At 36.8% G+C, this 24,729-nt stretch overlaps 7 protein-coding genes, 1 long non-coding RNA gene and 1 pseudogene across 11 annotated transcripts; 6 read left to right on the top strand and 3 right to left on the bottom strand.

Moving 5' to 3' along the window:
• Positions 1-254: 254 nt before the first annotated feature.
• On the top strand, positions 255-2,634 carry LOC104730225 (uncharacterized). The gene is made up of 5 exons (XR_758405.3): positions 255-557; positions 654-738; positions 874-902; positions 1,293-1,346; positions 2,422-2,634. It is a non-coding gene; the product is annotated as an uncharacterized LOC104730225 (long non-coding RNA).
• A 1,199-nt stretch (positions 2,635-3,833) lies between these two features.
• On the top strand, positions 3,834-5,527 carry LOC104730224 (small ribosomal subunit protein uS17x). Its single transcript, XM_010449369.2, has 6 exons — positions 3,834-4,154; positions 4,274-4,314; positions 4,403-4,503; positions 4,710-4,854; positions 4,957-5,046; positions 5,180-5,527. The coding sequence occupies exons 1-6, from the start codon at positions 4,143-4,145 to the stop codon at positions 5,268-5,270; spliced, it is 480 nt and encodes a 159-aa protein (XP_010447671.1). The 5' UTR covers positions 3,834-4,142; the 3' UTR covers positions 5,271-5,527.
• A 540-nt stretch (positions 5,528-6,067) lies between these two features.
• LOC104730223 (serine carboxypeptidase-like 29) lies at positions 6,068-8,999 on the top strand. Of its 2 annotated transcripts, XM_010449368.3 has the most exons (10): positions 6,068-6,619; positions 6,908-7,015; positions 7,106-7,201; positions 7,289-7,381; positions 7,468-7,553; positions 7,644-7,907; positions 7,988-8,121; positions 8,213-8,308; positions 8,402-8,507; positions 8,604-8,999. In XM_010449368.3, exons 1-10 carry the CDS (start codon positions 6,352-6,354, stop codon positions 8,790-8,792), a joined length of 1,440 nt encoding a protein of 479 aa, XP_010447670.1. In that variant the 5' UTR covers positions 6,068-6,351; the 3' UTR covers positions 8,793-8,999. The 2 variants fall into 2 exon arrangements, with proteins under 2 accessions (XP_010447670.1, XP_087334647.1); XM_087478521.1 differs by having other exon boundaries at positions 6,235-6,619; positions 7,106-7,381.
• A 249-nt stretch (positions 9,000-9,248) lies between these two features.
• LOC104730221 (uncharacterized) lies at positions 9,249-11,503 on the top strand. Of its 2 annotated transcripts, none has more exons than XM_010449361.2 (6): positions 9,249-9,415; positions 9,984-10,090; positions 10,444-10,517; positions 10,604-10,707; positions 10,923-10,988; positions 11,087-11,503. In XM_010449361.2, exons 2-6 carry the CDS (start codon positions 10,023-10,025, stop codon positions 11,330-11,332), a joined length of 558 nt encoding a protein of 185 aa, XP_010447663.1. In that variant the 5' UTR covers positions 9,249-9,415; positions 9,984-10,022; the 3' UTR covers positions 11,333-11,503. The 2 variants fall into 2 exon arrangements, with proteins under 2 accessions (XP_010447663.1, XP_010447664.1); XM_010449362.2 differs by having other exon boundaries at positions 9,269-9,551.
• A 58-nt stretch (positions 11,504-11,561) lies between these two features.
• Positions 11,562-14,583, top strand: LOC104730220 (pentatricopeptide repeat-containing protein At4g30825, chloroplastic pseudogene; annotated as a pseudogene). The gene has a single exon (XR_015574404.1). The product of XR_015574404.1 is annotated as a pentatricopeptide repeat-containing protein At4g30825, chloroplastic pseudogene (transcript).
• A 240-nt stretch (positions 14,584-14,823) lies between these two features.
• On the bottom strand, positions 14,824-16,844 carry LOC104730219 (uncharacterized). Its single transcript, XM_010449356.3, has 3 exons — positions 16,396-16,844; positions 15,191-16,271; positions 14,824-15,096 (listed from the first exon to the last, which is right to left on the bottom strand). Exons 2-3 carry the CDS (start codon positions 16,265-16,267, stop codon positions 15,073-15,075), a joined length of 1,101 nt encoding a protein of 366 aa, XP_010447658.1. The 5' UTR covers positions 16,268-16,271; positions 16,396-16,844; the 3' UTR covers positions 14,824-15,072.
• A 309-nt stretch (positions 16,845-17,153) lies between these two features.
• Positions 17,154-19,581, bottom strand: LOC104730218 (nuclear pore complex protein NUP43). Its single transcript, XM_010449355.3, has 5 exons — positions 18,816-19,581; positions 18,473-18,542; positions 17,744-17,969; positions 17,570-17,643; positions 17,154-17,481 (listed from the first exon to the last, which is right to left on the bottom strand). The coding sequence occupies exons 1-5, from the start codon at positions 19,484-19,486 to the stop codon at positions 17,428-17,430; spliced, it is 1,095 nt and encodes a 364-aa protein (XP_010447657.1). The 5' UTR covers positions 19,487-19,581; the 3' UTR covers positions 17,154-17,427.
• A 53-nt stretch (positions 19,582-19,634) lies between these two features.
• On the top strand, positions 19,635-20,221 carry LOC104730215 (uncharacterized). Its single transcript, XM_010449353.3, has 2 exons — positions 19,635-19,888; positions 19,976-20,221. Exons 1-2 carry the CDS (start codon positions 19,641-19,643, stop codon positions 20,106-20,108), a joined length of 381 nt encoding a protein of 126 aa, XP_010447655.1. The 5' UTR covers positions 19,635-19,640; the 3' UTR covers positions 20,109-20,221.
• On the bottom strand, positions 20,187-22,430 carry LOC104730216 (heptahelical transmembrane protein 2). The gene is made up of 4 exons (XM_010449354.3): positions 21,828-22,430; positions 21,627-21,725; positions 21,450-21,531; positions 20,187-20,990 (listed from the first exon to the last, which is right to left on the bottom strand). Exons 1-4 carry the CDS (start codon positions 22,067-22,069, stop codon positions 20,319-20,321), a joined length of 1,095 nt encoding a protein of 364 aa, XP_010447656.1. The 5' UTR covers positions 22,070-22,430; the 3' UTR covers positions 20,187-20,318.
• Positions 22,431-24,729: the final 2,299 nt, after the last annotated feature.

Genomic DNA, 24,729 nt, shown 5'->3' with positions numbered 1-24,729 from the left:
GGTTCTAAAAGATTAATAGATAAGTTTAAAAATAAAACATTGATCCTTTTCAGAATACTGTTTGGCAAATTACTCAATTATTATCACACAATTTATTATAAATTTCCAAATTATAAATTACGGGGTGGAGATTATTATGAAGAAATCCAATGAATAAAAAAAAAAAGGAAAAGTGACAATGTTGAGTAGTAAAAGGGACAAAAATAAAACATAATAATGTTATTAAAAAAAACAAAAACTAAAACAGAGACATTGTTTTTTTGTTTAATTAAAAAATCAGAGACATTTATCTCTTCCGTCGTCTCTTTTCTTCTTCCTTCTTCTGAATCTCATCGATTTGATTCACGACATGCATGCCTCTTCCTGATTCTCTCCTTTTGTCTTCTTTTTATTCTCCTGTGACCCGCGAAGAAACCGGGTTTCACGCTTATCATGGAATCTTTCCGAGTACGATTACCGCCATTGGAGCGTGTTTGCATCTGAGAACGTGAGGGATAGTTCGACTTCCGGAGACACTTGGTCTTGCGCTGTCGTCGTCGGTACCTTCTATAACTTTGGTGAGATCAAATTTTTCAATCGATGCTTTGTCTCCGTTGTGATTAAGATATAAGAGATATATAATTCTAATTTTATCACTTTGTATATTTTTTTAGCCAGATCCGATTTGAAGAAGGTGCAACAAAGTTTAAATGATTTGATCGCTTTGTTTGATGAAGTCTGTCCTGCTGATTTCTTGAGGTGAGGAAATTTTGTTTTTCCAGCTGAATTTCCAATAGTTTGTTTCAAACTTGCCTCAAGTATAGAGAGGAAATGAAACCGTTTTTCACCGTTAAGTCTGTGTTCATCTAACCCGTGGTCTTTGTTAATTTCCAGATTCTCATAATCTCCGCATGCAAGAAATGGTAATCTCCGCTCGAAGGCTTCTCTTTTTTTTGGGTCAAACAAAGGCATCTATTATAATCAATCCAATAGATTAACGTATTGTTCTTTTTGATAGTAAACTGAATGATGTTCTTGTTGCCAAACACCCAACACTAATTATTAAAATCTGATTTATTTTTCTTCACAACATTGTTTTTTTTTCTTTTTTGATTAGTAGATTTTAAAACAAATAAGTTAAGCAAGACTATGGCTGCAATCAAATATTTGGTGCTTTACCTAGTCTAGGGAAAGAGTATGAATCTATTTGTACTGTGATAAAATTAGCCCTTATAGAAATGGTTGTACAGTTAGTCGTTATAGTGCAAACAAATGAAAAAAAGGTCGCACCTTTAAAAACTCATTACTTGCAGGAGAAGAGATCAGAGTTATTGGATCAGTCTTATATGGTTCTCCGCGTGATCCAAGTAAGCTTCTAATTTCTTGAGAAGAAATGTGAAAAACTGCACTATGTGGAATATAATGATTGATATTGGTAGAACTCCTTGTGAATTTCGGATTGTGAGATGGTGTAGGCCTCCTTGTATTAGATGATTGAGGAGCACTTTTTAATAGTTGGACCAGTTAAATCTTTTTCTTCTTCACCCTGTTTCATATATTGACAATAGTGACATAATTAGTTTAATATATTATATATTGATAAACAATGCTTGAGAATAAAGAGAAATAAACTTACTTTGGAATCGAGTTTTTTTGTCTGTGTTTGGAAGTGTTGTTCTTGAGTAGAGATCTGTATTTATAGAACTAATGGAGGTAGTTTGGTGAAATGGTATGATTCTAGAATATGCTTATTCAATAATGAAGATGAGATACGGTAGTATATTTCTTTTACATAAATTCTAACTCTTAAATCCGTGTTAGTTTCTAAAATTTAGAGGGTAAGAATATTTTAGTTGATACAATTTTAAAAGGTAGGAATCGTAAAATATATTTTCATTTATTGTTTTCCTTTGATAGTAAGATTGTGTTTGATATAAAATGATTATGAGAAGATTTATTGCTATCTTTGAATCAGAGATCATCGTTATGATAAAGTCATACTTGGATAGTTTTTACAATGATTAAGTCATAGGTTTTAAAATAATATAGATTTATATAGATTTTCAGTTATTGTTTTACTTACATAGTAAGATCGGGTTTGCTGTAAAATGAATCTGAGAAGATTATGGGAATTTTCTTTGCCATATTTTTTGTAAGTATTTAATGGTGAATTGAAGATTATGTGAATGATACAGTCCGATTTGGATGCTCTAAAATGATTTTGAGAAGTTTGTGGAAATTTTCATTGCCATCTTTGTTATAAGTATTTAATGGTGAATTGGAGATTATGGAAATGATACAATCCGATTTGGATAGTTTTTGAATTGAATAAGTTTCGGGTATTTAAATTAATTATGAGTTAGTTTCGGGTATTCGGGATTGCTTAACTATTTATGGGTTTTGTTATACTTATTTCCTAATTATTTATGATTTGTTTTATAGGTATCTATGACGTAATCTGTTTGGAAACGTCTAAAGCTTAATCAAGATCCGAATAGTGTTATACGTAGTTAATAAAATCCGTATAAGGTCCGCGTCTTTTGATTAATATATTTACCAATTTGTCCCTCTGTTTTCTTTCCTTTTTCTTCGTTTTTGTAAATCGTAAGGGCATGTAATGGAATACTTGTTTTATTTATTTATTTTTATACCTAAGTGTACTCCCCAATTAATAGTATAGATGTGCCAAAATATATATGATGTTATCCAGATACATGAGATTATTAACGGTGGGAACACATAAACGCAGCTCATCAACCAGGTTCGTTCATTCAAGAGACAAAAGAAACACATATAAAAATTATGTCACACTAATTAATTAGATATACGAATAACATTAACGTTGCTATTTAATTATAAGGTTTGCATGTATGAACTACGCAACAAGGCAATTGACGCAAATTCTAAGGAATTCGATTTCATTCAGACCATATATTTCCTATAACAACTCAGTATTACATGTGATACAATGAAGCATTCTTGCTAAAAAAATTGAGTATTTAGTTCCCCCTGTTGTAATCTCGTTTTCATGTAAATAGTGTCAAGAAACGTAGGATTACACTGTTGAATACTTTTTTCCATCTCGGTTGATAATGAAATACTTTTGTTTTTTGTTTCCTCTCTGCAATTCAATTATTAATGGTTTTGGGAAATCAATATATCCTTTTCACGTTATCTAACTTTGAGAGTAGTAATGTCCTTGTGTTTGCGCATAAGTGGTTGAATTATGGTAAAGTGAAGAAGCTCCCATCATGTTGGACCTACTAGCTTAGCTCTAAAAAAAAATGTCCTGTCATCACATAAGGTACCAATCTTTTTGAATTTGTTATACGTGCCCATCAATAATTTGAGTTTAATAATAAAACAATCAAATTAACACACTAAATGCAAAATCATCTTTTAAAAAACAATCAAACTAAATCAAAGCATTTCAGTGCTAAGTAAATGATTCACACATTCACAATCACAGATACAGGGAGAGATGAGGAAGTTACGGCCAAAATTTAACATATGGAGCCAAAACGGAACAAAGCCTTCGATCTTAAAACCGAATCGAATAAATAATATGTGCAGTGGTTTCTCTAGCACTATGTTACGTTACCAATGATTGTGATCACAGTGATTCTATTCCTTTTTTTTTTTTTTAATATATATTTAGAAAAAAAAACACTAATTGATAATATTCGTTGATAGAATTCAAAGCTAGTTTACTTTGAAGTCAAGACAAGGGCAATGTCTTTTTTCTTGTCACGGACAGACAGATAAACTGAAGGATTTTAATGGTCAGCTAAGAATTTCTCAACGTGGATGAGCTTGAAACCATGGATGGCCACAATTGATCTCTTCGTTGGCCACGTAAATTGAGTGGGTTAGGTTACTCTCTATTCACCTCTCCACCGGCCATCCCTTTGTTCTAATACCATCCAGTTCGGTCTGAAACCAAAACGGTTTACTTTATACAATTTTTAATTTTCTGATACTGTTTCGGTTTCGGATCGGTTTATTTGAAGTTCTGATTTAAGCCCAAAACAAGGATTGGGTTGGTTTACAAGCCCAGATATATATAAGTTAGCGAAGCCATGTCTGAGTAATTAGGGTTTTTGGTTTCCGTCAGGAGATTTACGGTCGGTTAGGGTTTCTCTGCACTTCAACAACCAACAACAATGGCGGAGCAGGTCTCTCAATCTATATTGTCTTTATTATTATGAATTACAATTTGAGGATTGCTAAGTTAGTTTCTGGTTTCTGAGTAACTTTTGAGTTGGGGATATAATGTGGGATTGGTGTGTTGCAGACGGAGAAGGCGTTTCTAAAGCAACCAAAAGTTTTCTTAAGGTAAATGTCACACCATTCAGTTGCTGAGTGTATATGTATATATGGGTGTTGTGTGGTCTGTTATGCTAATGATCATTATTGTAATCAGTTCGAAGAAATCTGGTAAAGGAAAGAGGCCAGGCAAAGGAGGTAATCGTTTCTGGAAGAACATTGGTCTTGGTTTCAAGACTCCCAGAGAGGCTATTGAAGGTAGGATTTTTCATCATTTCTCAGCTTTTAATGTCTGAAAGCTTCGTTTTTTATGATCATGTTCAAAAAAATGATGGATTCTTTGATAACTTATTTATGTCAGAACCTCAGAGCGCTTTTGTTTAGTGTCTTTAGTTTTGTTCTTGAGACTTGTTCTGAGTAATGCCTCTTTGCTAGTATTTATGTCTCTTGATTTTTATTTGCAGGAGCGTACATTGACAAGAAATGTCCCTTTACTGGTACGGTTTCAATCAGGGGACGCATTTTGGCAGGCACTTGTCACAGTGCGAAGATGCAGAGGACTATTATTGTTCGTAGGAACTACCTTCACTTCGTGAAGAAGTATCAAAGGTATAAGGATCGATTTGTTGCTGTGTTCATATTCTCTCAGATTTTTTAAAATTAAAGCCCTCCAGCTAATTGTTTAGTCTTACCATTGTGGATTGTCCCCAGGTATGAGAAACGACACTCAAACATTCCTGCTCATGTTTCGCCGTGCTTCCGTGTCAAAGAAGGAGATCATGTTATCATTGGGCAATGCAGGTTAGGGACAGTAGTATCTAATACTTGGTTTCGATCATATCCATATGGAAGGAATTCATGCTATTGTATAATAATGCTTGAACTTTAATGCTGTCCTTTGCTTATTTCACAACCTTCTAAACTTGTGATTCAGGCCACTGTCAAAGACGGTGAGGTTCAATGTCCTGAAGGTCATTCCAGCTGGAAGCTCTGCTATTGGGAAGAAAGCATTCACTGGAATGTAATGAGGCTTAAAAGGTGCCATCTATTCAAAAAGTTTAGTATTTCCCTTAGCAGAGTTTTGACTTGGTTTATTGGATTCGTGTTTCCCATGTCCTATCAGATATTACATCTGTTTTAGCTGCAAGAGTGTCTCTCAAAGCCTCGTCTTTTTCTATCTTAGGATAAGTCTTTCGTGATGGAATCTTTGTGTTAGGGATATAAGTCATGTATACTCCAATGTTCCCTAGTTTTAGTTATAATAGTGTTATTCAAAAGAAAACAACACAGAGATTGCATAACTACAGCTCATGGTCTATGGGGAATGCAATTAACGTGCACCCTCATTATACGCGATACTTTTACATAAGCTCCGAGCATGTTGTTGGAACCTTCTCATGCTTTATCAAGTCATCATCACAATTAGTGAGGTGCTTAAATGATGGCAACAAATTACACACACTTCATTTATACTACAGATAAACATGCCCCCGTATTTCTCATTAACATGGCACCTTTTTATATATTACTTTTCCTCTTTTCCAAAACGTAAGAGTAATTTATAAAGTACTAGTTTTTGGGTAAGAAAAAATAATATTATTGTTGAGAAATGTGATGTTGCTTGGAAACACAGCTCAATTGCCGAAAACACGTGAAACCTGGCACTTGCTTCTATTACACATTTGCATCCAGTTTCAGTTTCTGCCCACTCCCACCGTCACACTCACACGCAACCATTTCCAAACGCAAAGAGCCGCGGTTTTCTGCGTTTGCATTACCAAGAAAACGATTGATAAATGACAAACAAAACACACACTCCAATGAACGAATTTTAGATAAGGTCTTCGTAATCACTGACTGAAGCATCAAATAGAAATCGAACCAAACACGCCCTAAAGTATGTTTCGAGATTAGGTTGTTTGTTAGTTGAGGACCACGCACGATGAGTGAAAAGAAAAGAAAAAAGAAGTCCGAATCTTTTGGGTTCGTTGATTGGCGTCTGACGTCACTCACCACCCACATGCTAATTTCTAATCTATTTAAGTCTTTAAAGAATCTTTCATTGTACTGTGGAGTTCAGTTTCTGGGGTCGACATAACAACAACAATGGCTAACACCAGAGAGTCTTCTTGTTTTGTCAACGTTCTCATCGCGTTCGCTTTTTTAGCGACTGCCCATTTGTGTGAAGCTGGCCTTTCTCAGAAAGAACAGGACAAGGTTTCGAAATTGCCTGGTCAGGATTTCAATGTTAGCTTTGCTCACTATTCTGGGTTCGTTACTACTAATGAGAAATTGGGAAGAGCTCTCTTTTACTGGTTATTTGAAGCCGTCGAAGATGCTAAGTCTAAGCCTCTTGTTCTCTGGCTCAATGGAGGTTTGTTGCAAAACTCCTAAAATTTCCATTTTTTATTGCAGTCGAAAAGTCATCTCATATAATATAACTTTGCAGCTACTGTTATATTATATGGATCTTGATTTTTTACTTTTGAGGATTGTCTTGTAGCTACTTTAGTTTGGATTTGATTAGTTGTAGCATATGGTGATTTCCGTTTTTGGGTTCATGTTGATTTGTTATGGCACTATGTTGAATGATTTAGTAGCAACCTGGTACTGATTTGTCTGTGGATCTGAGATGGAGTGTTTTTTCTTTGTCTCTCTATAGGACCAGGATGTTCATCTGTTGCATTTGGTGAAGCAGAAGAGATTGGACCCTTTCACATTAAGTCAGATGGGAAGACTCTTTACCTTAATCAATATTCTTGGAACCAAGGTAATGAAATGTGCTAAGAGTATGGTGGTAAGAGAGCTATGATTCAAGAATGTTTAAAACTTTCGTGTTACTTTTCTTTTTGTTGTGCAGCTGCGAATATTTTGTTCCTTGATGCACCTGTTGGAGTTGGTTACTCCTACTCAAACACTTCATCTGATTTGCAGACCAATGGTGATAAGAGAACTGGTAATGATTTTAGCTGCTTAAGCTCATTCTCTTTTAGATCCTCTTCTTGTTTAGTGGTTTATAGTTGGAGTGTTATGAAATTTACAGCCCAAGACTCACTGAAATTTCTGCTGAAATGGGTTGAGCGGTTTCCGGAGTACAAAGGAAGGGACTTTTATATAGTTGGGGAGAGCTATGCAGGTAAAAAGATCAAACCTCATCTCATTTTCTAATGTATATTCATTTGACCTTAAACGCTCATGTTTTCTTTTCTGGCTTTTCTTTAGGGCATTACATTCCTCAGCTGAGTGAAGTCATTGTAAGACATAACCGAGGTTCTGACAAAACCAGTATTAATCTGAAGGGCTACATGGTGAGCCTGACCTCTTACCGTTCCCCATCTGATACATTTTCTAAAAGGTTATAAAACTCCAAAATAATTTCGATGAATGTGTGGTTGCAGGTAGGAAATGGGCTGATGGACGATTTCCATGACAGGCTTGGTCTTTTCCAATATATTTGGTCGTTGGGTTTTATCTCCGACCAAACATACAGCTTACTGAAACTTCAATGTGGTTACCAATCATTTATTCACCCCTCCAAAGAGTGTAATAAGATTGCGGAGATTGCGGACAAAGAAATTGGTAACATAGACCAGTACAGTGTCTTCACCCCGGCCTGTGTTGCAAATGCTTCCCAGTCAAACATGTTACTAAAGAAAAGACCAGTAAGTGATCTTATATTCTCTCAATTTTTGGCTGAGATGATAGCGGGTTTTAAAGTAATGTCATCATTTGTTTTGCTTAGATGACTGGCCGTGTGAGCGAACAGTATGATCCTTGCACTGAGAAACACACTAAAGTGTACTTCAATCTTCCAGAGGTTCAAAAAGCCCTCCATGTCCCACCAGGACTTGCACCATCCAAATGGGATACTTGCAGGTACAGTTCACCTTAGGACTCGATTTTGGGAGGAGATGAGCCTATTAAAGCTTAAAGTTCGTAACTGAGTCGGGCAACTTTGGTTTTGCAGTAATGTCGTGAATGGACACTGGAAAGATTCTTCTTCTTCGGTTCTAAACATTTACCATGAGCTTATAGCTGCCGGGCTTCGTATCTGGGTCTTCAGGTCTCTTTCTCTATATACATTCACATGCTTTTCTTCAAGTTTTCGTTTGGGTTTTTGGTGTTTGAAAAAGTTTTATGTTATTTGTGGTAACAGTGGGGATGCAGATGCCGTTGTACCAGTCACATCAACCCGGTACAGTATCGATGCACTAAATCTTCGTCCTTTGAGTGCCTATGGTCCTTGGTACTTAGACGGACAGGTAAAAATAAACAAACTCAGCTGAGAAAGTGAGATGTTTTGTCTTACTTATTTTATAGTATAGTATTGTTTTAACGGTGGTCATGAAATGAAACAGGTGGGAGGCTGGAGTCAACAGTATGCAGGTCTGAAATTTGTGACAGTAAGAGGTGCAGGCCATGAAGTTCCATTGCACAGACCGAAGCAGGCTCTTGCGCTCTTCAAGGCCTTCATATCTGGAACTCCATTGTCCACACATGAAAACAGCATCAGGCAGGACATGTCTGAACTAGTTAGTGACTCATAATGAGTTCTGAATTGACGAAATGTGTAATTTGGAATTTCAGTTAGAAACTTTCCACAGGTTAGAAGAAGAGATGGAGAGGGTTAAATCAGTGTTTTTAAGTGAATTGCTAATTGCTTCTCCATTCTTCTTCTTCTTCTTCTTCTTCTGGATGTTTGTTTGTTTGTAAAACCGGATGTTTGGAATCCAATAAAAATAAGTTCCTTTCCATTTGTCAGCCTTATTCCACAACAACACATCGTATATGAGAAATTGACTGGTGATTTGTAGGAAGGACAGTAGGAATGTAGGATACATGAGGTATGAATGAATCTGGTAGCAAAATAAATACTGGGGTAGGACATTATAAATTAGACTAATATAGGGATCTGAAACGAAATTATAAAGAACCGTTTGGGCTTAACGTGACCCATGAGCCCTGAGCCCATATATTATAGAAGTAGCCAATTAGGGGTTCTTAAATTGAGAAAGTACCCAGTGCTTCTACTTGTTCCTTTGTCTCTCTTCAAATTTAAGAAACCAGTGTTTTTTTTTTTTCCTTGTTTCTGGAGGTTGCAGACATTGAACTTGACGTGTGCTATTTCTGAATCATTTTATAAAATTGGTCGGAATCCGCAGTTTCTGAGGTAAAGTTTTAATTTTTTAACCTGGGTTTTTTTCTTCTTACGATGAGATCTATGTACGACGTTTTTTGATTGAGGATTCGGACTTCTTGGTGTCTTCTTCTATCGTCCCTCTTCTTCACCCATCTTATTGCTGCAGGTGAGTTCGCAATTTTCTTCTCGCCGGTCTGTAGCATTCTATTGAATAGTTGAATCAAGGGCTAAGGTTTTGGTTATAATCAATTTAAGCGTATAGCTTTGGGTTTGATTGGATTTCACTTTCCTCAGATTGTATTGTAGGCGTAGTTGCATCTTTCTGTTCTGTCTTGCTGATCATTGTGCTACTGTCTCGACTAATTCATATTCTACACATCACCAATCTGGATAAACATTATAGGGCATTTCTTGCTCTTAGTTCTTCATAATTTTTTGGTAGCTGAATGAAAAGGAATACATAGTTCATGTAATATTGTCTGCAGCTTTATACAGATGTTGAGATTGGCTTTTTACGTATTAGACTGCATGATGAAAATGGTATTTGAGACTTTCGGTTTTTGTTTAGATTTGCTTAACTCATGTCTAACCCTTGTAGGTAGAGAGGACAGGACAAGAGGCTCACGCAGCAGCAATCATGGTGATGGTATCTAATTCTACTCATCAAAACAAGGAAATACATGTCAGAAGGAGAATCTCTGAAATGTATTCTTCATCCCTATCTTTTTTCATTTGTTGCGTTATCTTGCTTATCAGCGCATATGGTGTGATATAAAACCCCGTCATGATCAGTATGGACTGTTAGCATGTTTAGTACTAAACTTCACATTTAGAAACTTAATGAAGTAATACACCCACAAGTGACAGGCTCCATGGATATGTATCTGAATTGTTTCCCACTATTTCTTAAGTGTAATATGGAGATTTCTAGTCACATGATTGAACAAATGAGAAATAGATTTATCGTAAGGTATCATCTTTGTAATTCAGTAGAAGCATAGTATTCAGCCTCTTGAGTATCATTTTTCTTTTTTTTTTTTTTTTTTCTGGTGATGCAGATTCAATAGACGGGAAGAAGATTTTCCATCACTTAAAGACTACAATGACTACTTGGAAGAAGTGGAGTGTATGGGTTAGTTACACTTTGTGCTCCTTCCTTGTTTTCTGTATTCATGCCAGACAAGACCAATGCATATATGTATTATTCTGTTCCACCAGTATTCGACTTGATAGATGGAATAAATGTTGAGGCGATTGAGGCGAAAATAAAAAGATACTCTAAGGAGAATGCTGAACAGATAATGATTAATCGAGCTCGCAAGGTAGTGCCTACAATCTCCTTACTATTTCTTTTCTTGGTTAGATGAATGGATAGAGGAAAAGAAATGAAGATTAGAAAACATGCCTGGTTATATAAACATGTCAGACCTCAAGAAAAGATGTGCAAATGGAAATAATCTTGTTTCATTCTCTAATCGACAATCTTAGCCTAACTCTGCAATTTGCTGTTTGGTGTATTTACAATTTGCTCCAACAGGCTGAAGAATTAACTGCAGCCTTGGCAGCTTGCAAGGCCAAACCCCCACAAACCAATGCTGATACGGTAAATAGAGTTTTTGATCTTTCATATCGACAAGAAGCTGAAGATTTTTTTGACAAAGCTAAAAAAAAACCTTTTTGCTTGTTTTATGTATTTTGTAGTCGTCAAACCAGGGGGTTACTACTGGAACTGCATACGGTCAGGCTCCACGACCAACAGGAATGGGTCCACAACCAGTGCCTTTAAAAGGAGGAGCAGAGCATCAACGTCATCACCCAATGGAAGTGGAAGACGAAGCGTTGAGGCTCATAATAGAGAGAGCTGGAGCAGAAAGAGCTGGAGGATTTTCTTCAGAGATTAGCAAGAGGAGGGCTTTGGAAGAAGCATTTGCAAGCATTTGGGTTTGAATTGATTCATGGAGATATATCTTAGTTTTATCTTTAAGAGAGTGACGAGGAGGTCTTCATTGGTTGTTTAGCTTTGAGAATAGTAGTTACAGTTTCCATATGTTACTTTTTGTTGGTTTGTAATGTATAGTTGACAAAATGACAAACATCAAGAAAACAATATTTACGAAAGAGAATCGCCAAAAATCACATCTTTAATAAGCTGGTCTGGTCCGGTCCGACCGAATTGAACAATGAAGCCGATTTGATTTCCGGTTTACTGAAAAGAGTCAAGCAATCCCACCACTCACCAGGAAGGAAGAAGCTATCTTGCTGCGGCGAGTAAGCTCTTCTTCTATCCTCTCGTTATCTCCCTCTCTCTCTCTCATGAACCCATCTTTAGGGTTATGATTTGATCCGGTAATGGGTTCGTTAAGGTTTTCCATTCCACTGGATCCATTCGACTCAAAAAGGTTTCATTTTTCTGCGAACCCAATTCAGCTTCCTGATCAATTCCCAATTTTTTCTGCTACTAGTAGTAGTAGTAATGCTCCCGCCACTAGAGCTTTCACAGTTGGTACTCTGATTAGGGTTAAGAAAACTCGAGTGTCTCGTCTTGATGTTGAAGCAAAAGAGACGACTGAGAATGGTATTGATTCTGCAAGTGGAGCTAATGTGGAGAGAAGCTCGAGTTCTAACCTGAAAGGTGTCACGAGTGGTAATAAGAGATGGACAAAGAAAGAGGTAGTTAAAAAGTTCAGTTTCCGAAGAGAAAGCAATGAACTTGAGGATTTGCTTGTAAAGAATGGGGAAGTGGATGTCAACTACTCCGCTATTAAACCAGGTTTGAGTTTAGAGCATTGCAATGGTATATTGAAACGGCTTGAGAGTTGCAGTGACTCGAATGCGGTCAAGTTCTTTGATTGGATGAGATGTAATGGGAAATTGGAAGGTAACTTTAGTGCTTACAGTTTGATTCTTAGAGTTTTAGGAAGGAGAGAAGATTGGGACCGAGCTGAGGATCTGATCACAGAGTTGTGTGGATTTCATGGCTTTCAGCAGAGTTTTCAGGTCTTCAACACGGTTATATATGCGTGTGCTAAAAAGGGGAATGTGAAGTTAGGTTCAAAATGGTTTCAGTTGATGTTGGAGCTTGGTGTTCGACCTAATGTGGCTACAATAGGTATGCTCATGGGTCTCTATCAGAAGAACTGGAATGTTGATGAAGCGGAGTTTGCATTTTCTCATATGAGGAACTTCGGAATTGTGTGTGAGTCTGCTTACTCTGCAATGATAACGATTTACACGCGTTTGAGATTATACGGTAAAGCTGAGGAAGTTATTGACTTGATGGAAAAAGATAGAGTGAGGCTAAATCTAGAGAATTGGTTAGTGATGCTTAATGCTTATAGTCAGCAAGGCAAGATGGAACAAGCTGAATCTGTGTTGATCTCAATGGAAGCTGCGGGGTTTGCTCAGAATATAATTGCATACAATACTTTAATCACTGGTTATGGTAAGGTTTCTAATATGGAGGCTGCACAGAGTTTATTCAACCGCTTCTGTGATATTGGGATGGAACCAGATGAAACAAGTTACAGATCAATGATTGAAGGTTGGGGCCGAGCTGACAATTATGAGGAGGCAAACCATTACTATCAAGAGCTGAAGCAGTTGGGGTATAAACCCAATTCATCCAATCTTTTTACTTTAATCAATTTGCAGGCTAAATATGGAGACAGAGATGGTGCTATTAAGACGATCGAAGATATGGTTAATATCGGATGCCAGTACTCCTCAATCCTTGGCATCATTTTGCAGGCTTATGAGAAGGTTGGAAAGCTTGATGAAGTGCCTTATGTTCTCAAAGGTTCTTTTCATAACCATATCCTTTTAAACCAGACTTCTTTCTCGATTCTAGTGATGGCTTATATCAAACATGGTATGGTTGATGATTGCTTGGCGTTGTTGCGAGAAAAAAAGTGGAGAGACTCAGCATTTGAGTCACACTTGTATCATCTGTTGATTTGCTCTTGCAAAGAATCTGGTCAACTTGCTGATGCTGTGAAACTATACAATCATACATTGGAATCTGATGAAGAGATAAATCTGCACATCACATCCACAATGATTGACATTTACACAGTGATGGGAGAATTTGGTGAAGCGGAAAAGCTTTATTCAAAGTTGAAATCATCTGGAGTTGTTTTGGACAGGATTGGATTCAGCATTGTGGTACGGATGTATATGAAAGCTGGATCCTTGGAAGAAGCCTGTTCTGTCCTAGAAATCATGGATGAGCAAAAAGACATTGTTCCGGATGTGTACTTGTTTCGAGATATGCTTCGGATATATCAGAAGTGTGGTCTTCAGGATAAACTCCAGCATTTATACTACAGGATTCGAAAGAGCGGGATCCATTGGGATCAGGAGATGTACAATTGTGTTATAAACTGTTGTGCACGTGCTCTTCCGCTTGATGAGCTCTCAAGAACTTTTGAGGAGATGATTCGAAATGGATTTACTCCTAATACAGTCACAATCAATGTCCTCCTTGATGTTTATGGTAAAGCCAAGCTCTTTAAAAAGGTTGACGAGCTTTTCATGTTGGCGAAAAGACACGGAGTTGTGGATGTGATATCTTACAACACCATTATAGCCGCCTACGGACAGAACAAGGACTTCACAAACATGTCATCAGCGATTAAGAATATGCAATTCGACGGGTTTTCTGTGTCACTTGAAGCTTATAACTCTATGCTAAATGCATATGGGAAAGATAAACAGATGGAGAAATTCAGAAGCATCTTGAAGAGGATGAAGTCTACTTGTGGATCAGATCATTATACATATAACATCATGATCAATATATATGGAGAGCAAGGATGGATCGATGAAGTCGCGGAAGTGCTGACAGAATTGAAAGAGTCTGGACTTGGTCCTGACTTGTGTAGCTATAACACACTGATAAAGGCTTATGGTATAGGTGGTATGGTTGAAGAAGCTGTTGGCTTGGTGAAGGAGATGAGGGGGAAAAAGATAACACCTGATAAAGTAACTTACACCAATTTGGTCACAGCTTTGCGCAGGAACGACGAATTTCTTGAGGCTATTAAATGGTCTTTGTGGATGAAGCAAATGGGTATATAAAATTGTTGATTCTTTATCTGTGTTTTCTTGTCTATAATGGCTGTTTCTTTTAATAAAACCCCAGATGAGACATGCGTGTATATTCTGATCAGAGTTAATGTAATAAGTCTCAATCTTTCAAAGAGTATATCTGCTGAAAGTTAGTTGTCTGCAAGATTCTACCTTGTAGAAAGTAGAGTTCCTTGATCTTATTGAATCGTCAAAAAAAGGTTCTAAATCCAGGTTTAAAGTGATTATAGACATATTAGGCTGATTCTTGATTACAAGACATCAAGTTTGTATGATGGTTCCAAGATTGGTTACCTGCATTCCAAACCGACTTTTTGTTCTCGTCTTGATAAATTGTGGACCAAGAAAACGGCTTGTCTTTAAGTCTTTTGCATTTCTCCTCAATAGATATTTGATTTACACACCAACTAAAAAAAACTAGGAATCCACAAGATGATGTTTTTGCCAAGTGTCACTCAAAAGACAATCTACAAAAGAATATTTGTGAGCTTTATACAAAAATTTACAGATTTCAGACTTTAGGCAAACAAACACAGAACACAATGACATACATACACTCAAAACAAGCCAAAAAATCTGCTTGTACTTTTTTTTGCTTTGTCTCACAGCCAGAAGTAAAGCATTGCCTGTTTCAAGGAACATGCCAAATATTTTGGTTAGTTATAATGAAATACTGACTAAGTTTTACCAGTCAAAATTTTTGTATGCATATATATATACCTCTTGAACAGATATAATGACGGGGTCGATCCAAGGTTGTAAATCTTCCATTGTATTCAAGCTCTTCTCTACTTCAGATGATTTCACAGAAGAACTTTGTTCCTCTCTCACTTCATTCAATAGACTGATCTCTTCTTGCTTAATCACTCCACTGGTTTCATGCTCTGTGTTTGTTTTTCCTCGCTCAAGCCGCTCAACTCTCTGTCTCAACTGCAGCAATTCAGCTTGATACTCTGCACGGTTTCTCTTACCGCTTCTGTCTCTCGTCTGTTTAGGTGATTTCTTTTCAATCTTTTTCTGCTTTGCAACTTTTATCAACATTGTGCCATCAGTTTTACACAAACCCTTTGCTTCCTCTTTTATTTTTTGTGTATCTTCTTGAAAGTTTGATGAGCTTGCACCATCTTCTTCTTCCTTGTTTAGTCCAGATTCAGACACTGAAGTATTGTGCTGTTCTCGCATCGAATCTCTATAACCAGTAAGCTCTTTCACTTGCTCATTCAGTTTCTTTATCTGCTCCCAATACACATCTAAGGAACTCTTCTGCGAATCCAAGGTCTGCTCGATAACTTCCTTCTCCTCAGGAATCGAAAGATCTGTAACCAACTCTGAAGAGGGTGTTTGAGATCTATCACTCAGTGACAAATCATTCATCTTCAACATATTCTCATCTTGATCATCATTCTCTTGAAGCTTAGCTTCTAAGCTACTCAAATCAGTAAACCCCAAGCTCAAAAGCTGGCTTCTGTAAACTTCAACTTGATACGCAAGAGCAGTGACTTCAATCTCTTTCTGGTAAATCACATCCTCCAAAAGCGCAAACGACATCTCAGCGTGAGACATTTGCTCTTCGACCATTCTCTTGTACTGACCAGCTTCCATAGCAAGCTCAGCTTTCTCTCCTTGCAGCCGAAGAATCATTGACATGGCCTCGCTCGCTGACGTCGCAGATGCTTCTCTCTCTGCATTCAACTCATCTTGGAGCCTCTCAACAACTTCTTTGCGCTCATAAAGAGCAATTCTTAGATCAGCTTTCTCAGCTCCAGGTATTCTAAAGCTGCGGCTTCGTTCAACCATGTTTCTGGCAAATTAATTACACACATAGAAAGAGAAAAGGTTTATAGTTACATAATGTTCTCTAATTGTTACTTCATGTAAACAGTAATTTTTTTTTATTAATAAGAAAAGTAAGAGACTCATTGTACCAGGATAACTGCAGAAGAATAATTGATGAACTTGGGATGCGAGTGGTGACTATATTAATCTCTTGAACAGAGGAAATGCTTCAGATAGAGGAGGTTGAAAGATTTTTGGAGAATGACACAGAAGTATCAAAGGGAGAATTATCCAAAAAGGGAATATAATCAATCACAAAAGGCACGCCAGACCAAAACAATTATGATTTTGTAGACAAAACTACAAAAATATCTCAGATCATAAACAGGACAAAGTTCTTCAACTTTTTTGCTCAGCATAAGAAAGAATCAATTTCGCAGTTGGAATGAGAAATTCTCATTAACAAAAAGTCATTCATACAGGAAAATTTTTTTAAAATAGGAAAGGGTCTGATATAATAAAAGATAAGTAGAAAATTATGTAAAATAATGATGATATTCTGGAATATCTTAAGATAAGAGCTGGAATTGTATTTGGTAAATAATCTTTGAATCATTAAAGCTTAATGAGACTTTTAAATTTAGCGTGGGGCATGTCTTTCTCTTTTGTTTTTGTGGTTTGAAAAGTTCCTTGTTACCAAATTCTCTATAACTCTTTTAAAAGAATTGAAAAAGAATACAAAAAGAGAGAGTTTCAAGATTTTCAACGGCTCATTACAGGGCCAGGTATTAGCTCCGGCGGGACCTACTTTGGCCGACTTCTTTTCTGCCACGTGTGTCATTGTCGCCTTTGAGGTTGAACTTAGTGTCGGTATACACACACTCATACAGCGACAGAGATTCAGATGTAAAATTCAAGCAAGAACTGCTAATCTTCAAGATCACTAAACGTTAAGATGAATACAAAACTCATGTTTGTGCAGATTGTATTAAGATCTTGTTACAATGAAACTTATTAACACAGTCAAATTTTGATTCCATCATCTTCTTCCTTAAGCTTTCACCATCATCTATCATCACCTTCCTCAACTACTTTGTTGTCGCTCACAGAAGCAAACCAAAAAAAAACATTACCATGCATGATTCCATATCGATATACCCGGGGATTTGATTCTTTCTTTACTAAGGCCTTGAGAAGACTGCAATTGATTCCCACTCTAAGCTACATATCACATCCTGCAGAATCCAATGTAACTAGCTTGAGAAGACAAACTTGGTCAAAGTAAACTAGTAGGTTGAAATAGAGTTAGATGGAGTTTTTCACCTGCGGATTTTGTCTGTCGATGTCAAAACTGTTAATGGCACAAGGTTCAGCCAGAAGCTCGATCGGTTCTTCCCCTGCAGCAAAGATAGGCAAGACAAAAAAAAGAAAAGGAGCATCAGTTCTGGTGAAACATACATTAAAGAAGATATAATGTGGTAGAGAAAGTCTGAGTACCTTGCTCGATGACACCAAGGATCCCATCTTCGGAGCAGGTCATAACAGGGAGAATCCTTGAGGATGAGATGTTGGATTTTGTGTATGAGTCATACTTAACTTCCCATACCTCACTTTCAGACAGAGGATTGTTTATATTCTCGCTTGCTCCAACACCAGAAAGAACGATGGGTTGCTGCGGCCACCGAAGATCCCAAGCAAAAACAGTACCTGAAGAACCTCCCGCCTAAACACATCGCATCAAGATAAAGTCATTATATCATTCTTCTAACTTGTGGCGATATTTAATACATTATCCAATAAATCTCAGTGGGTCAGTTCAGTCTTAAACATGATAGACCAATCAGTTACACTGAATGTTGTTAGTTAGTGAGCAAGAAAATAAAATGTTCTTAAAACTAGTAAAGGACTGATTATAAGGTATAAAGAGTATATCCTCCTGCCACAAGGTGGTTTAATATTCTAACATAGGCACCAATGGTTCATTTAAATTTCAGAAGAAAGAAATGTCAAAATACTTTTCCGAATTTAAGTTAAAGAGGACAAGATGACGGAAAATTGTCAGAGGCTATAGACCTTAAATTTGGCAAATAATAAGATTGAGGATCACAGTAAAAATTATCAGAGGATCACATCATATACATCAGTGTATACTGTATAGTGAATAAGGTTTTTTAAAACTTCGAATAGATGAAACCAGATTTCTCTCACACAGAAGAAAATACTTACAATGCAAGTGTGCTTTCGAGATGGATGAATGTCAATGGAATGGACAACTGCAGAAGTCTTGCCTTCAAACCTGCAAACGTTATTATCATCAGATGAAACACACGAAGTGCATGTTTTCTTAAATAAACCATTAGATCAAAGGATTCACCTTTCCCATTCCCAACTTTAACTTGCTAAACAACTCACAGAATCAAATGATAGAATGTACTATACTAACCAAATCGAACAACTTTCAATTTCCATATCATTGAAAAGCAATCATTGCCAAGAACTCAAAACCATATTGAACTAGCATTTATTCAACCACTAATCAAAACTCTTTTAAACAGAGCTGAGAACTCACCAGTTCCCTTTAAGCTGCGAAACAGCTTCACCAGACTTCCTCTGATCCCACAACTGCAAACCAAAACCATATCCTCCAGTAACAAACTCAGTAGGCGACGCCCATTTCACAGCTCTATAAGCCACAAGCCCATTCCCATCAAAGACCTTTCTGTATCTCAAACCTTCACCATTCACAATCTTCACTACATTCACTCTCCCATCTTCACCAACACTCACACATTCTCCTCCTTCCCTCCAATCCACACCTTCCACGCGTCCCACATGAAACTTCTCACCTTCCGCCACGTATACCTCCTCAATCTCACCTCCTTCCACCAAATCAACCATCAGAACATGAAGCGAACCAGAAGACGTGGCTGCTGAAACCATAGGTTTGAATGAACCGCCACCACCACCACCACCGCCGTTTCCAGCGATTTCTAGTGACGAAACGCGAGAAGGTGAAGTCCATGAAGATATAGACTCGATCAAAGGGGGGTTCGTGTTCTGATTCCCTCTAGGGTTTGGGTCAAGCGATTGGATCTCGATTGACGAAGAATCACAATCTGGGTCGTAGAACGCTGTTGCGATGAAACGATTCAAAGCGGAAGCTTGTGGAAGCCATCTAACTCCGTCTACGTACTTCGATTGTGGTATCCTATGGACCTGGAACGAATCTTGCATCTCCATAGCTCCCAAAGGTTTCTCTACTTTCTAGGGTTTTAGGAGCAAACCAAGAACACTATGGTGGTGGGAAAAAAAGCTTCAGAATTGTTAAGTCAAATTACTTAATTACCCTCAACCCTTTGCTGTTATCACAAAAACAACATTGCCTCTTATCACTATGATGAGAAAATCTCATTCAGGGAAAGTGAAAATGCTGACCTTACAACACAGTAGTAGCTTCATCTCATTCTCTCCAAGCGACAACAAACTCCGAAGTTTGACTAATGGCTTCACGATAATGTCGAAAAAGAGAGACTTTGCTGAGAAATCAAACCAGAAAGGACCACTCTTGCGAATCAAAGTCCCCAACACAATTCTTGCTCGATCTGCGATAGCTGTTCTTGGTTTAGGATTCATTGATGCTGGGTAAGATTTTTTAACCCTCACAAGCACGAGAGTTGCATAGTATATATATATGTAATGCTTATCATAGTGTTCTTAAAATCTCTTCAGGTATAGTGGTGATTGGTCAAGAATAGGTGTGATCTCTAAAGAAACAGAGCAACTTTTGAAGATTGCTGCTTTTCTTGTTGTTCCTCTCTGTATCTTTCTTGCACTTTCATTTTCCGATGACACAACTGATTAAAGAAGGCTCCCTGATTCCTTCTGTATGATATATAACTCAGCAAGTATGCTTGGAATCTAGAAGCTTGAACAATACTTATAAGAGAAAGTGACTATTTGTTCACTTGGGAATAACTTGGATAGTAGTACATTGCGTCTTCTATGGAGACACACATACATTGATTGATACATTGAATGAAATACGTATCACTAAAATGTTTTACAATGTTTTTTAAAAGGCACAAGAAGGTGAAGCCCGTCGAAAATCCATGATAAGAAGACTGGCGACACTATGAGCAAGAGCTCCTAAGACTACAAACACATGGAATATCTGATGGCTATGTCCTGCGATATCGAAAGCTCCTGGCTTCCATCTTTCAGGGATGCGGGTAACGTAAACCGCTGCTCCCGTTGCATACAACACAGCCATCGCAAGTTCGTAAACGAGAGCGATAAGCACGTTAGGGTGATCCTTGTGAAGGTAAAGCACATGTGAGGCAGGGATGACGCCAGAGAATCCCATTGTTAAGAAAAGAGTAGCTCTGAAAGATCTGAAACGTGGAGCTGAGAGAGATGGAGAGAGGAGTGTGATGATGGCGAGGAGACCAAGGATTGAGATCGAGGAGAGGTAGAAGAGACGCCAGTAAGTATGACAGGAGAATGCATAGTAGATAGGTGCGAAGAAGGAACAGACGATCATAAGGGAGATTCCAGCGTAGTCTAGACGCCAGAAGAAGAGGTTGAATCGTCTAGAGTGGCAGGCAAAGAGATGTGACATGGAACTGCAGATCAAACATCCCATTGCTCCTGATAAGAACACGAGCCAGGGCCATTTCGGAACGGCTTCGTAGTTAACATCACCTTGAGAATTCAGGAGCGAGCTAGTGTGTGTCACGTTCAATTCCTGCCAACAGACATTAATTAACAAATCATAAGCTTTTTTCCTTAAACCCATTGAAAAAATCATGTTAGTTGGAAAGTTAGGTGAGCAACCGAGAAAAGGCTTACACAGCAATTGTAAGTGAGAGAAAAATCCAAGGAAAGATCATACAGTGGGAGCAGGTTACAAAAACGTTTACATGATTTTGTGCCAAATCTAACGACAACGACGAATCATGAGTTTCCTTAATTTGCGTAGAGAATCACGTGAGTTCAAAAGTAGGTGGGCAATAAAGCAAAGTCTATAGAAAGAAACTGTAAAGTATCCATGAAAAAATCCAAAGAAAACATCACATGGTTGCAAATTGAAACCAGCATTTTATATATATATGTTATTGGAAAGCACTAGCCACTTATACATGACATGTCTACTACTTAAACAATGTGACAAGAGAATAAAAATAATAAAAGGAAGAATCTTTACGTGATGCAGAGTTTGATGATCGCTGGAGAAGTAAACATCTTTTGACATCGCCGTTGACGGCCATGGCCAGCGAATTGTTGCTCTGTCATTCGGACCCACAAAACCCAAAAAAGTTGAATTTTTTTTTGTTGTCTCTCCCAAAAAAAAAATGACGAAATTGACCTCGAGAAAACTTACCCGGAGAGAACGCTAACGAAGCCGGTGAGGCCAACCTCCGTCGTCTCCATTGAACTCACAACCATCATCCAAGCAAATATCACAAACCCACACAAATGCCTGCCAAATTTTCAAAAAAAACCCCAATTAGAAAAATATTAAAAATTTGAAAATTTGATTCACAAAAAAGAAGAAGAAGAAAAAAAAAAAAAGCAAACGTACGTCCAGATGTTGAGAGTCTCATTGTGCCATGAGAAAGCGCTGAGGAAAGTTTCTTTGATAGACCACTCGCATCGGTAATGATTGTGAATGAACTCGTTGTCTTTCAAATACCTAGGTAACTCCTCGAACTTCATCAATCTCTTCTTTTTCTCAGATCTTCTCTTTTCGTCACCGGAATCTAAACTTTTCCCATTCCTCACCGTTACCTTTGGAGATTCCCTCACCGCTCTCCGTTTCTGCATGATTGATTGATTTCCCCTCCCTCCCTCTCGCACACCTCGTCGGGGAATAAACAAAGGAGGAGAAACCTAAAAAAATTGAGCTCCGGCGAAACAACCACCGTCGATTTCTCTCTCTCTCTCTCTCGATTCAAAAATTTCAGAATCTGATTTTGTTTTTTTTTTTTTTTTTGGTGATGTTCGTCCGTCGCCTACTTATACGGAGAAGAAAGCTCTTTGAATTTTTTTTAAACGCGAAGCAGATTTTTAAAAAATCTACGTGGCGTCTTTGACTGGTCCTCGTCCACACGTGTTGTTTTATCATTGGTAGGCGAGTTTCGCTTTACTGTGAGGGAGGATACAGCTGATTGTTTTTTTACCCGCCGTGTCAGTTTTGAAATTATATATTATATACTAGTATTATTATAAGTTACAGTTGGAAGGTGAGAAATGCAGATTTTGTGGTCTCTCTTTTTTTTTTTTTTTCCTTTAATTTAAGTTTACCTACATACACAAGAAAAGCCAAGAGGAGAGGAGTGACGTAATTTTACTCAATCGAAAACTTTTGTTTTTTCTATACTACCCCTTAAGGTCCATACGTTTCTCGAAACCAAACATGTGATTATAATTTTCTAATCACGTTATATATCACGTACTAAAACCTAATCGTCGTTTCCAAAGTTGATATTATAGGCTCTCGAGTTCACGTTCGGACCAACACACTGAAATAGAATACATACGATATAGTATTTAATCATTTATCTTTGATAACATTTTAAACGGAGAGGAGATATGAATAATGTAACCAAGTTTTATATATAGTAATGCAATCCATGTAGTTATTCACAAGTCACAACGACCAATGCATTGCTAGCCTAATAAAGTTAAACTACTATAAACTATGTCATGGTCTATTATGATCGATTGGTCGGTTTAATTAACCATTGTTAAATTATTAATCTTATTTTGCATTTATACGTTTCCTGGATGATCGATTATACATGGGAGCGTGTAGAACAAAACTAATTAACGATGGGCTACAAAGAGGTAAACTGAAAGAGCAGGTAACTCTTAATTTGGTTACATGGCATAAGATTCTTTAAAGGAGATTCATAAGACAAGACACCACGTACATTATCAGTATATTTTAATTGTGACATGACTCTATCATTATTTTAATCTCAAAACGCGTCAAAACAATTTTGATATAAAAAAAGTTTAAACCGAATGAACCATGGTTCGCTTACCAAAGAAAAAATATAGTTGGCCCAGAATTCGATGTTGTCATGTTACCACATTGCTACTAATTGCTGCTACACATAGTTATCATCATCAAATGTACAAAACTATTTTTAAATAGTTATATCATGCGTCTTTAATTTATATAGTAACACCACAAGTGAACGGTGAGGAACCATCGGATCGGAATCGGACTCAACGAGGATAACAAATTTGATTAGTAAAGACTAAAAAGTATCCAACCAGCAGAAGAAAATTTGAATGGTAACAAAATATATAAGCACAGATCAACGTGAGAAGATATTTAATTATTCATGTTCGCTTGTGTAGTAATAAAAAGTGATTTAGTGATTTTTTTTGTAATCTGGATTTATTTGAGTTCTCGAATTGAATTCATAATGTATTTTGATTTTAAGATGAAGATAACCTGGACTCTGTTTTCAACCATTCCAAATCCAGTTTTATGATATAAATAGAAATATATCTTTAATATATTTTTGTCCAAAAAAAGAATAAGAAAGAAGAATATTTCAATATTTGCCCCCCCCCAACCCCCCCCCCCCCCCCAAAAAAAAAGAATATTTCAATATAACCAATAAACTTTTTTGTTATTTAATGCATATTTAAAAGCGTGTAATATTTTCGTAAGATTTGAATATCACATCATTTGTATGTATATTGCTTTTTTCGTTATAGCATATTTTCTGTATAATATATACGAAGAAGTTCACTTCACGACTAGTTTGCTTTGTTGGTCCGTTTTTCATCAAATATAATCATCTTTTCATTTAACCTTATCTTCTTTTCTTAGGCAAAATAAGGTTATAAGATCTTCAATAAATTTAAATTGACTAGTGTCACATTGATTACCAAATATAAAATTAACATAAAGTTGTCCCTAGCAATTGCAATCCATCCTTTTTTATATAGTTTTAAAATTTTAATATTGTAATATCTTCATATATTAGCCATGTAAATTCAAAGATGGGCAAAACTTTGTGGCGTAACAAATTTTTTGTTTCTCCTTTCATTTCTAACTATTTTATAGGCATTTTTGTTGGATGTCATTTTTCTGTTTTTCCTATTTTTAGAAATAAAAATCATTTATATACACCAATTAGATATTGTGTACATACAGTGTTACACAACCCTTTTTCAAAAGAAAAAAAAAAACATATATGTTACACGTGAAAATGGCTAAAGGTGTAAAATACATTGGTTTAATCACTTGCTTGGTGATTTTCTTAATGTTAACTACAAGTATCAAACATGATATATAGATTAAATATGAATCTGGTTAAAGTATAATTTATTATTTGTTTTTTATTTTCTAAGCAGTGCCTATTTTTTCAAGTAAACTCATAACCTTAAACACTTTTTTGAAACTTATTAGTAGGTAATTACTAATTAATGCAAACGACAAAAAGTTTCGTGCATTTTTGGAA

This window comes from Camelina sativa, chromosome 12 (assembly GCF_030686135.1).
Source record: "Camelina sativa cultivar CO46 ecotype springtype chromosome 12, ASM3068613v1".
NCBI classification, from domain to species: Eukaryota; Viridiplantae; Streptophyta; class Magnoliopsida; order Brassicales; family Brassicaceae; genus Camelina; species Camelina sativa.
Note: the sequence above shows the minus strand (reverse complement) of the source record. Positions and strands in the feature narration are given on the sequence as shown.

Bases quoted from the DNA above. Each gene is read 5' to 3' on its own strand.
- LOC104730219 (XM_010449356.3), bottom strand. From the start codon at position 16,267: ATGGTTGAACGAAGCCGCAGCTTTAGAATACCTGGAGCTGAGAAAGCT. The intron at 15,097-15,190 runs GTATATATATAT...TCCTTGAAACAG, and splicing joins TCATTATATCTGTTCAAGAG to GCAATGCTTTACTTCTGGCT.
- LOC104730215 (XM_010449353.3), top strand. From the start codon at position 19,641: ATGATGAGAAAATCTCATTCAGGGAAAGTGAAAATGCTGACCTTACAA. The intron at 19,889-19,975 runs GTAAGATTTTTT...AAATCTCTTCAG, and splicing joins TTAGGATTCATTGATGCTGG to GTATAGTGGTGATTGGTCAA.
- LOC104730216 (XM_010449354.3), bottom strand. From the start codon at position 22,069: ATGCAGAAACGGAGAGCGGTGAGGGAATCTCCAAAGGTAACGGTGAGG. The intron at 21,726-21,827 runs GTACGTTTGCTT...AAAATTTGGCAG, and splicing joins GAGACTCTCAACATCTGGAC to GCATTTGTGTGGGTTTGTGA. The intron at 20,991-21,449 runs GTAAAGATTCTT...GTCTGTTGGCAG, and splicing joins ATCATCAAACTCTGCATCAC to GAATTGAACGTGACACACAC.
- LOC104730218 (XM_010449355.3), bottom strand. From the start codon at position 19,486: ATGGAGATGCAAGATTCGTTCCAGGTCCATAGGATACCACAATCGAAG. The intron at 18,543-18,815 runs GTGAGTTCTCAG...TAACGTTTGCAG, and splicing joins TCGCAGCTTAAAGGGAACTG to GTTTGAAGGCAAGACTTCTG. The intron at 17,482-17,569 runs GTGAAAAACTCC...TGGATTCTGCAG, and splicing joins TCGACAGACAAAATCCGCAG to GATGTGATATGTAGCTTAGA.
- LOC104730223 (XM_087478521.1), top strand. From the start codon at position 6,352: ATGGCTAACACCAGAGAGTCTTCTTGTTTTGTCAACGTTCTCATCGCG. The intron at 7,382-7,467 runs GTAAAAAGATCA...GCTTTTCTTTAG, and splicing joins AGTTGGGGAGAGCTATGCAG to GGCATTACATTCCTCAGCTG. The intron at 7,554-7,643 runs GTGAGCCTGACC...GTGTGGTTGCAG, and splicing joins TTAATCTGAAGGGCTACATG to GTAGGAAATGGGCTGATGGA.
- LOC104730224 (XM_010449369.2), top strand. The intron at 4,315-4,402 runs GTAAATGTCACA...TATTGTAATCAG, and splicing joins CAACCAAAAGTTTTCTTAAG to TTCGAAGAAATCTGGTAAAG. The intron at 5,047-5,179 runs GTTAGGGACAGT...CTTGTGATTCAG, and splicing joins GTTATCATTGGGCAATGCAG to GCCACTGTCAAAGACGGTGA.
- LOC104730221 (XM_010449361.2), top strand. From the start codon at position 10,023: ATGGTGATGGTATCTAATTCTACTCATCAAAACAAGGAAATACATGTC. The intron at 10,518-10,603 runs GTTAGTTACACT...CTGTTCCACCAG, and splicing joins GGAAGAAGTGGAGTGTATGG to TATTCGACTTGATAGATGGA. The intron at 10,708-10,922 runs GTAGTGCCTACA...TTGCTCCAACAG, and splicing joins TGATTAATCGAGCTCGCAAG to GCTGAAGAATTAACTGCAGC.